Source organism: Salmo salar, chromosome ssa06 (assembly GCF_905237065.1).
Source record: "Salmo salar chromosome ssa06, Ssal_v3.1, whole genome shotgun sequence".
NCBI classification, from domain to species: Eukaryota; Metazoa; Chordata; class Actinopteri; order Salmoniformes; family Salmonidae; genus Salmo; species Salmo salar.
The window spans coordinates 22380202-22392042 of record NC_059447.1 but is presented as its reverse complement, the minus strand read 5'-3'; the positions used below and the strand labels follow the sequence as shown (position 1 = coordinate 22392042).

The 11841-nt window shown below is 46.3% G+C and overlaps 1 protein-coding gene across 2 annotated transcripts; it reads right to left on the bottom strand.

Moving 5' to 3' along the window:
* Positions 1–1083: 1083 nt before the first annotated feature.
* LOC106606656 (aminoacyl tRNA synthase complex-interacting multifunctional protein 2) lies at positions 1084–5385 on the bottom strand. Of its 2 annotated transcripts, none has more exons than XM_014202997.2 (4): positions 5116–5385; positions 3620–3838; positions 2690–2924; positions 1084–2172 (listed from the first exon to the last, which is right to left on the bottom strand). In XM_014202997.2, the coding sequence occupies exons 1-4, from the start codon at positions 5242–5244 to the stop codon at positions 1784–1786; spliced, it is 972 nt and encodes a 323-aa protein (XP_014058472.2). In that variant the 5' UTR covers positions 5245–5385; the 3' UTR covers positions 1084–1783. The 2 variants fall into 2 exon arrangements, with proteins under 2 accessions (XP_014058472.2, XP_014058473.2); XM_014202998.2 differs by having other exon boundaries at positions 5230–5379.
* Positions 5386–11841: the final 6456 nt, after the last annotated feature.

Here is an 11841-nt window from a genome sequence, read left to right as displayed (position 1 = left end):
CAACTTTTACTGGGAACGGGGGGACATGCCCCACCCACACATTCTGAAATTGCATTTTTGCCCCCCCAGTTTTATAATTGGAAAGTGATACAAAACAAGGCCTGGAGGAAACCAAGAGGTCATTTTGTAATGTGGGTGAACTATCCCTTCAAGGTCATTCTGTGTGTAACACCTAACACATACACTGAGTGTACAAAACATTAGGAACGCTGTCCTAATATTGACTTAGCCCCTCTTCTGCTCTCAGAACAGCCTCATTTCATCAGGGCATTCCATAGGGATACTGGCCCATGTTGACTCCAGTTGGCTGGATGCCCTTTGGGTGGTGGACCATTCTTGATACACATGGGAGACTGTTGAGCATGAAAATTATTATTATTATATGATTATTATTATTTGACCATGCTGGTCATTTATGAACATTTTAACATCTTGACCATGTTCTGTTATAATATCCACCCGGCACAGCCAGAAGAGGACTGGCCACCCCTCATAGCCTGGTTCCTCTCTAGGTTTCTTCCTAGGTTTTGGCCTTTCTAGGGAGTTTTTCCTAGCCACCGTGCTTCTTTCACATGCATTGCTTGCTGTTTGGGGTTTTAGGCTGGGTTTCTGTACAGCACTTTGAGATATCAGCTGATGTATGAAGGGCTATATAAATAAATTTGATTTGAAAAACTCAGCAGCGTTGCAGTTCTTGACACAAACCGGTGCGCCTGGCACCTACTACCATACCCCGCTCAAAGGCACTTAAATATTTTGTCTTGCCCATTCACCCTTTGAATGGCACATATACACAATCCATGTCTCAATTGTCTCAAGGTTTAAAAATCCTTCTTTAACCTGTCTCCTCCCCTTCATCTACACTGATTGAAGTGGATTTAACAGGTGACATTTCACCTGGATTCACCTGGTCAGTCTGTCATGGAAAGAGCAGGTGTTTCTAATGTTTTGTACAGTTACACTCATCGATGTCACAAAGTAACAGTCTCATTCTTTCTCAGGTTATATAAGTGAAGGTTCAAGCGATGAATGAAAGCTGAAACTAACCATACATACTGACAAAAGAAACGGGGGAAACCACAGTTCAAAGTTTGATCCAAAGTGGACATTTTAGTGATTTAAGAACAAAAACGCTACAAAGTTTTACTTTTCATACTGTAGATATCACACCAGTAGGTCCTGTTGCGTCACATTTTTCAACCGCTTCTTTAGTTAAACAGCAAGTCACACCCCATTACCACACACACAACCCCCCCCATCTGGTTAGATCATCTTGTTAGGCACGAGGGAGGGAGAACTGTGTTTACAGCCCTTTTAGAATTCAATTCATGCCCATGGCAGCGTCCAAATCAACTTAAAATGCTCCCTTCAAGAAATCAACAATCCACAATGACTAAAAACAGGTGAAAGTAATGTGTCAGAAACAATGCTATTTCCGGCACCACCATACCGCCTTCACTCTCTATATCTGTTCAGTCATTGCAAAGCTTAGATACACAAGTGAGTAAGGGAGCATTTCTAGAGTATTGGGATGTGACATTCAATTATTCCCTTTTCGTTCTGAGCACAGTGCAGAGATACAGTTAAATCCCATAGGCTGGGCCCTGGTGGCGCTGCAGGTAGAAGTCACCCTTACACAAATCTAGGGTCAGACTACTACTTCACCCCCAAACCTCTATTCCCAACAAGGGGACTGGGGCAATATCTGACTCTGGATCAATGGCTAGTGGGTATCTTCTACCTACTCCCTGAAAGCACCCTGAGATCTGCTAGGCAGTTGTGGTCACTGCAGTAGAGGGTGGGCGGGGCCAAAGTGGCCCAGGTTCTCACACGCTTTAAGCCAGCGCTGGACGTTGGCCGGAGAAGAGGCGGCGGGGCCTGTCTGGAGGACGCAGCAGTAACAGGCGATGTCAGCCAGCGAGAGCTCGGGACCGGCCAGCCAGGGGTCGCGACCCAAAGCGCCGTTGAGGGCGCGGAGGACTGCTGACCGCTCCTTAGCGCTGCCCTCGGCCAGCTGGAAGAAGGCTGTGTCCACCCAACTGTCCACCAGTGTAGCCAGGGCGGGGTCGCTGGGGTAAGGGGCAACGAGGCGGAACAAGAAGCGCGCCACGTTGGCCTCGCCCTCGATGGGGCACATGTTCTGAATGCTGAACTTCATCTGCAGTTTGGAGACTAGAGATACAGAGAGATACAGAGAGAGAGAGAGACAGAGAGAGAGAGAGAGAGAGAGAGAGAGAGAGAGAGAGGGGAGACAGAGAGAGGGGGAGACAGAGAGAGAGCGAGAGGGGAGACAGAGAGAGAGGGGAGACAGAGAGAGGGTAAGGGACAAGAGGAGAAAGGTATATTTACTCCAGAGATAATCTAAATAGGTGTTAAAAATGTTGAAAGCACCTAACAATGAAAGGACACATTGTCTATACATATGAATAGTAAATGGTGAGCGATACTAGTACGTCTGAAATCACATCTCCCTAATCTAGCTCAGTCACGTCAGTTCAAAGCTAGGTGACATTCCTAGCCATACCCTGTCTCTCACTCCACTAGTCTTTCTACCCCCCCTCCTAACATTCCCCTGTTTTTCTACCCAGTCTCTCCAACCCCTTCACTTAACCCAATCTGCCCACCCCATATTTCTCCACCTACCGTCCCCACTCTAAACCTTCTACTCTTTTACTACCCCCATCCTCACCATCTTTCCATATAAGGGTGAAGCCTAGCTGGAAACGCTGGCGGACGTAGCTGTCTGCGTGGCGCGGCCCCAGGCAGGAGAGGAGCTGCGCGGGCACACCGGAAACTGACGAGTGGACATGCACGCTGGAGAGCACCCGGTAGCGCTTGCACAGCATTGCGTGGAGCACCAGCAGGGTAAGGGGCGGTCGTGCCGGATTGGCGTTGATCACAATGTCCCGGAGGGCACCCAGGTCCTAATGGGTACAGAACAAATTATGATGATACCCTCATAAGGCGTTTCCACCAAACTTGAGTCGTGGCACAGCCGAAATAGACAAATTAAGCGGAGTATTGACAAAACTCAACTTAATGAATTGCTATTCCTATAAGATCCCTAACAGACACGAGCTCTATTCCTATAAGATCTCTAACAGACACGAGCTCTATTCCTATAAGATCCCTAACAGACACGAGCTCTATTCCTATAAGATCTCTAACAGACACGAGCTCTATTCCTATAAGATCCCTAACAGACACGAGCTCTATTCCTATAAGATCCCTAACAGACACGAGCTCTATTCCTATAAGATCCCTAACAGACACGAGCTCTATTCCTATAAGATCCCTAACAGACACGAGCTCTATTCCTATAAGATCCCTAACAGACACGAGCTCTATTCCTATAAGATCCCTAACAGACACGAGCTCTATTCCTATAAGATCCCTAACAGACACGAGCTCTATTCCTATAAGATCTCTAACAGACACGAGCTCTATTCCTATAAGATCCCTAACAGACACGAGCTCTATTCCTATAAGATCTCTAACAGACACGAGCTCTATTCCTATAAGATCCCTAACAGACACGAGCTCTATTCCTATAAGATCTCTAACAGACAAGAGCTCAATTCCTATCAGAGCTCTAATTGACAAGAGCTCTATTCCTCACCTTGCCCAGTAGGGAGTCCAGGTCTGCAGTGCCTCTAAAGGCTGTGGCTGTGGGGCTCTGGGAGAGAGAGGTCACAGTCTGGTCCAGATCAGCGTCGGGTGTGGTCACAGTCTTGGCCAGGCCATCCACGGCTGCCTTCAGTTCATAGAGCCTGCGCATGATCTTATCCTGACGTACCTCCAGGTCTCTGAACGCAGGGTCCACCTCTGTCCCTCCATTCTACCGGGGGTGGGGGGGGGTGGAGAGCTATGGTTAACACATATATATAGCACATTACGACAAACGCACACATCAGCGGTCACACTTGATTTTATGCTGCCGCAGCTCCAAAGCCTGTACTGCAGGGTCCACCTGTCTGTTATTCAAGACAAAAAGACAACGTAAACACACCCTGCCACAAACACACACACCCATGCTGCCCTCAGGGCCCTGTGAAAGAAACATGTTAACACAATACACACACATTACATGATCATTCATGTTAGGCCCAATGTTCCCTCCAAGCTGCAGGCAGGCACGCAGCTCCCCCGAACACAACGTTTCCCTTTACTGTGATCGAATCAACACAATATTAGCAACTTTCAGTGCAACATTGGTTAGGCCTTTGTCACACTGAGGGACTACATAGTCAAGCAGATAATTGTTTGAGGGGGAATGAATACTGAGAAAGGTGAAGGGATTGATTGCCAAGAAAGCTGTGTTTCCTGAGGAAATATTTAGGTGAGCTGTCAACAAAACACCAAATGTGAAAACAGAAATGTGTCATTGAGGCATTCTTATAAACTAGCTAGATAATTTGGTCTGATGATTGTAAACAGGGAGTCATTGTTGATAAGGCTGAATTCAGAGCCATTTCTATAGCCAGCTAGCAACATTATAATATAAGGCTCGGCTATGGCTGAATCCATTAGCCTACATGGCATACCTTCATATAGAAAAAGGCTACTAGAAATTACTACTCGGCTATATTAACCTAGTTGTTCATCATACTGTATAATGACATGTTTTTGCTGCTGTCTCGCTAACGTTAGCTAGCTAGCTACAGTAGTAAATTACTGGCAGTCAGTTACACCCACCCATATAATCCAGATTCAGTCTAGGACACAAAATGTCTGACCTGGGCCAATCATATGCTGGCTGCTAAAATCTATCTAACTCTGTAGAGGAAAATATCATTTTTGAGTAGTGTACTAGTAACGTCCTGTCACAAATTCTGGGGGGCACAACCAAAACATCTAGCTACAGTAGTTAACTCAACTAACGTTAGTCAGCCACACATCATTGCATCAGCCGAATAGGAGATCGGTAGGGTTGAAGCTAGGCTAACGTTAGATAATTTGCCAGATAATTAACTAACTGTTATTGTTGTGGGGCTATGCAACGTTAGCTGAATTTTTGACGACAAAATGTCACATTTATTAGCTGGCTAGTTAATTCATAACATTAGTGAGATTAGCTAGTCCATTTATGGTCGGAATTCAAATAACGTTAGTTACCTGAAGCGCATGTTCGGAGCAGCCACTTGCACTTCTCTGCGCGTGGATATTCGGCAACTTGTACATGCAGGTTGGCAAATCAATCTTTATGTCATCCCCAAAGACGGGCTTTACCTGGTACATGGCCATATTGTTGGGTGGTTAGTGCCCTCCAAAAGAACCAATATTCCAGCAACAGCTGACTTCTGGGGACCTTACTTGTCAGACCGCTGCAGCTACGTGCAGCCTGCGACCGAAAGGAAGGATGCACGACTCGGTGTCTTACGTCACATCCGGTGAAAGTGATTTGCTCTGAGAGGAGTTACGTTAGCTGCTAGCCGACATCTTTGATTTGATCAGGTCCGTCCGGACCAGGTACGATTTTGTGTGTATAAAGAACATTTCTCTCTATGCAGACTAGTCCTGGTCTAATATACTGTAGCTTCTGCAGTTATTGCTTAATATCAGCATCAGTGGCGACGCGTCATTCAGGGCAGGTGGGAAGACAACCAGTTTAGCTAAAATATATATACTGCTCAAAAAAATAAAGGGAACATTTAAACAACACATCCTAGATCTGAATGAAATAAATAATCTTATTAAATACTTTTTTCTTTACATAGTTGAATGTGCTGACAACAAAATCACACAAAAACAATCAATGGAAATCCAATTGATCAACCCATGGAGGTCTGGATTTGGAGTCACACTCAAAATTAAAGTGGAAAACCACACTACAGGCTGATCCAACTTTGATGTAATGTCCTTAAAACAAGTCAAAATGAGGCTCAGTAGTGTATGTGGCCTCCACGTGCCTGTATGACCTCCCTACAATGCCAGGGCATGCTCCTGATGAGGTGGCGGATGGTCTCCTGAGGGATCTCCTCCCAGACCTGGACTAAAGCATCCGCCAACTCCTGGACAGTCTGTGGTGCAACGTGGCATTGGTGGATGCAGCGAGACATGATGTCCCAGATGTGCTCAATTGGATTCAGGTCTGGGGAACGGGCAGGCCAGTCCATAGCATCAATGCCTTCCTCTTGCAGGAACTGCTGACACACTCCAGCCACATGAGGTCTAGCATTGTCTTGCATTAGGAGGAACCCAGGGCCAACTGCACCAGCATATGGTCTCACAAGGGGTCTGGGGATCTCATCTCGGTACCTAATGGCAGTCAGGCTACCTCTGGTGAGCACATGGAGGGCTGTGCAGCCCCCCAAAGAAATGCCACCCCACACCATGACTGACCCACCGCCAAACCGGTCATGCTGGAGGATGTTGCAGGCAGCAGAACGTTCTCCACAGCGTCTCCAGACTCTGTCACGTCTGTCACGTGCTCAGTGTGAACCTGCTTTCATCTGTGAAGAGCACAGGGCGCCAGTGGCGAATTTGCCAATCTTGGTGTTCTCTGGCAAATGCCAAACGTCCTGCACGGTGTTGGGCTGTAAGCACAACCCCCACCTGTGGACGCTGGGCCCTCATACCACCCTCATGGAGTCTGTTTCTGACAGTTTGAGCAGACACATGCACATTTGTGGCCTGCTGGAGGTCATTTTGCAGGGCTCTGGCAGTGCTTCTCCTGCTCCTCCTTGCACAAAGGCGGAGGTAGCGGTCCTGCTGCTGGGTTGTTGCCCTCCTACGGCCTCCTCCACGTCTCCTGATGTACTGCCCTGTCTCCTGGTAGCGCCTCCATGCTCTGGACACTACGCTGACAGACACAGCAAACCTTCTTGCCACAGCTCGCATTGATGTGCCATCCTGGATGAGCTGCACTACCTGAGCCACTTGTGTGGGTTGTAGACTCCGTCTCATGCTACCACTAGAGTGAAAGCACCGCCAGCATTCAAAAGTGACCAAAACATCAGCCAGGAAGCATAGGAACTGAGAAGTGGTCTGTGGTCCCCACCTGCAGAACCACTCCTTTATTGGGGGTGTCTTGCTAATTGCCTATAATTTCTACCTGTTGTCTATTCCATTTGCACAACAGCATGTGAAATTTATTGTCAATCAGTGTTGCTTCCTAAGTGGACAGTTTGATTTCACAGAAGTGTGATTGACTTGGAGTTACATTGTGTTGTTTAAGTGTTCCCTTTATTTTTTTGAGCAGTGTATATATATTCTTCCTGTTTTGCACGTTATTTTGGCATTAATACGTGTCACATATCAGTAAAAAATATATAGATAATTGAGTTAATAAATCCGCATACAAACATGGTCTCTTTTTTGTTTCCTTGTGTAAAGCAGCTCCAAAATGCAGGTGTTTCAGCCTAGCTCAGCACTTTCTGTTGTGGTGGGGCAGCCAGCGGAAAATAGTGAGTGCAGGGGTTGGTAATATTCTCTAGTTGCGCTGTGATTGGCTCAGTGTTCTGTCACTCATGGGGACACTACGTCACCACAAAGTCTACAGGTAGAGCTCGAAAATTCAAGCACCTTGGGTGCTGCCATAGACTTACATTAGAAGTGCCCAAAATCTTAGCTAGCAAGCCAGACAAGCAGTCATCATCATGCATAAAACTGGCAATCTACTGGCAAATCCTTTTCATATGAAGAGATATTATAGATAAAACGTGTTGGTGCTCATCGGCCTTTCGACATAAACATTACACAACAAGTTGGAAATCGCAAATTCAACAATGAGTGCTAAGGAGCCACTGCAGCCCCGGATCAATGGCGCCGGAGGAGATGGCTGCCGTTTTACGGGCTCCTAACAAATTGTTCTATTGTGTGTGTTTTTTCACGTTATTTGTAACTTATTTTGTACATAATGTTTCTGCCACCGTCTATTATGACCGAGAAGAGCTTCTGGATATGAGGACAGTGATTACTCACCTCGTACAGGACGAAGATTTTTTCTTTAACGAGTCGGCGGTAAAGGATTTACTTCAGATCCCCGACAAGGACCAAATCCCCGTCATTCTCATGAAGAAGAGACGGAGATATCGGGGACGTAGGTTCGGGTGCCTTGTAAGGATCCGCCTCTACCATCAGTCCTTTTAGCCAACGTGCAATAATTTCATAATAAAATGGATGATATCCGATCAAGACTATCTTACCTCCGGGACATTAAAAACTGTAATATCTTGTTTCACCACGTCGTAGCTGAACGACTACATGGATAACATACAGCTGGCTGGGTTTTCGGTGCATTAGCAAGATAGAACAGCTGCCTCCGGTAAGATAAGGGGTGGCGGTCTGTGTCTATTTGTAAATAACAACTGGTGTACAAAATCTAATATTAAGGAAGTCTCAAGGTTTTGCTCGCCTGAGGTAGAGTATCTCATGATAAGCAGTAGACCACACTATTTACCAAGAGTTTTCATCTCTATTTTTCGTAGCTGTCTATTTACCAGCACAAACCGATGCTGGCGTTAAGACCACACTCAACGAGCTGTATAAGGCCATAAGCAAATAAGAAAAAGCTAATCCAGAGGCTCCTAGTGGCTCGGGGACTTTAATGCAGGGAAACTTAAATCCGTTTTACCTAATTTCTACCAGCATGTTACATGTGCAACCAGAGGAAAAAAAACTCTAGACCACCTTTACTCTAGATACAGAGACGTGTACAAAGCTCTCTTTCGTCCTCCATTTGGCACATCTGACCAGAACTCTATCCACCTGTTTCCTGCTCACAAGCAAAAACTAAAGCAGGTAGTACCAGTGACTCGCTCAATCGGAAATGTTCAGATGACGCATGTGCTAAGCTACCGAACTGTTATGCTAGCATAGACTGGAATATGTTCCGGGATTCTTCCGATGGCATTGAGGAGTACACCACATCAGTCACTGGCTTCATCAATTAATTTGTAATTTTTTTATTCAACCTTTATTTAACTAGGCAAGTCAGTTAAGAAGAAATTCTTATTTACAATGACGGCCTACCGGGGAACAGTGGGTTGACTGCCTTGTTCAGGGGCAGAACGACAGATTTTTACCTTGTCAGCTTGGGGATTCAATCAGCTTGGGTTACTGGCCCAACGCTCTAACCACTAGGCTACCTGCCACCCCATCAATAAGTGCATCGATGACATTGTCCCCACAGTGACCGCACGTACATGCCCCAAACAGAAGCCATGGATTACAGGCAACATCCGCACTGAGCTAAAGGGTAGAGCTGCCGCTTTCAAGGAGCAGGACTCTAACCCGGACGCTTATAAGAAATCCCACTATGACCTCAGATGAACCATCAAACAGGCAAGCGTCAATACAGGATTAAGATTGGATCGTACTACACTGTCTCCGATGCTCGTCGGATGTGGCAGGGCTTGCAAACTATTATGGACTACAAAGGGAAGCACAGCCGTGAGCTGCCCAGTGACACGAGCCTACCAGACAAGCTAAATTACTTCTATGCTCGCTTCAAGGCAAGCAACACTGAAGCATGCATGAGAGCATCAGCTGTTCCGTACGACTGTGTGATTACCAGGATGTGTACTCCGAGCATGCGCTGACCAACTGGCAAGTGTCTTTACTGACATTTTCAACCTGTCCCTAACCGAGTCTGTAATATCAACATGTTTCAAGCAAACCACCATAGTCCCTGTGCCCAAGAACACCAGGTTAACCTGCCTAAATGACTACCGACCCGTAGCAATCACATCTGTAGCCATGAAGTGCTTTGAAAGGCTGGTCATGACTCACATCAACACCATTATCCCAGAAACCCACTCTTATTTTCATACCGTGCCAACAGATCCACAGATGATGCAATCTCTATTGCACTCCACACTGCCCTTTCCCAGCTGATCCTGATCCTCAACACGGGGGCCCCTCAGGGGTGCGTGCTATGTCTCCTCCTGTACTCCCTGTTCACCCATGACTGCATGGCAAAGCATGACTCCTACACCATCATTAAGTTTGCCGACAACACAACAGTGGTAGGCCTGATCACACACAACGATGAGACAGCCAATAGGGAGGAGGTCAGAGACCTGGCATTGTGGTGCCAGGTAAACAACCTCTCACTCAACATGATCAAGACAAAGGAGATGATTGTGGACTACAGGAAAAAGAGGACGGAGCACGCCCCCATTCTCATCGACAGGGATGTAGTGGAGCAGGTTGAGAGCTTCAAGTTCTTTAGTGTCCACATAACCAACAAACTATCATGGACCAAACACACCAAGACAGTCATGAAGAGGGCACGACAACACCTATTCCCCCTCAGGAGACTGAAAAATTGTGGTCCTCAGATCCTCAAAAAGTTTTACAGCTGCACCATTGAGAGCATCCTGACTGGTTGCATCACCGCCTGGTATGGCAACTGCTCGGCCTCTGACCGCAAGGCGCTACAGAGGGTAGTGAGTATAAAATACAAGAATGTATTACTGTATATACAGGGGTACCAGATCGGGGCCAAGCTTCCTGACATCCAGGACCTCTATACCAGGCGGTGTCAGAGGAAGGCCCTAACTCCAGCCACCCTAGTCATAGAACGTTCTTTCTGCTACCGCACGGGAAGCTGTTCCGGATCGACAAGTCTAGGTCCAAAAGGCTTCATAGCAGCTTCTACCCCCAAGCCATAAGACTCCTGAACAGCTAATCAAATGGCTATCCGGACTATTTGTATTTCATGTTTTTTTTAAAGGCAGTAAATGAGGCTGAATGAACTGTTTCCGCTGCCAGACAAGGCTCAGCTGATGTTGTGATGGTAAGGATTCACTCCATGGTGCTGAAAACAGAGCTCTGCTGTTGGGACAGCTTTATGTAGGCCCTAACAGTTTGTGTGCATCGTTTGTCACCGTTATAGTGCAATGAATGTATTGTTTAGTGTTGTGTTGTGTCTTTGCTGGCATGCATAAAAAAATGTTTAGTTTGCCCCACCAAGGTTTACATGCTAAAATCACCACTGATCCTCAGGAAGAATCCTGAAATACTGTTCTACTGCACTCCATCATGCCTCCACTAGAGGGCCTCCTACCACCAGGAAGACATTTGGAGAAGCAGGGAAAGGGAAAGACGTCAGCATACCACATAGAGATAGATAGAGGACTCGTCTTTATATCTGTGCTATTATAGCGTCTGTGACAGCATGGGCAGTTTGATTGAGGCTACAACCCATAGGAAGCCCCACCCAGTTGACTACTTGAACTACTTTAAAATGGTGGAAGCATGGTGGAAGCACTCAATGGCAATGTCCATGCTAAAACATGTTGAAATGGCATGATGATCCTCAATTTCTATGACACAGCAGCACATCTCTGATAGACTCCTAGACCTCTCATCATTAGAGCCCACTAGCCCAGTCCCCCTGACTATGTGACCGGACCAGGAAACACTCTAGGCCCCAGCTGAATATATATTTCTGGACATGTGGAGTTCAGCAGAGCCTGGAATCATCATTTTACATTTTACATTTACGTCATTTAGCAGACGCTCTTATCCAGAGCGACTTCCATCCCATTGGTTATTTCATTTGGCATAATTTGCATCTCGCAGTAGGCTAAACACAGAGGTAGAAAAATAAGAGGTGTGTGTGTGTGTAGGTGTGAGTGTGTGCGTGCATGCGTGTGCATGTGTGTGTATTTGAGACCAAAGGACAGTATCACATGTCTTCAATGACAAGGTAGTCTGCGTTTATTATTGCTGAGACCACAGGGCCAAATCCTATGTTGCAGTAGCGTTAACCTTATAGGTGCAGACAGGACAGGTGTACAGTGTGAGTTTCTAAGCATGTGTATGTGGTGTGTATACACAAAAGGATGAATGTGTCTGTCTTTCTTCCTTTTCCAGTTATGCTTCCTGTATACT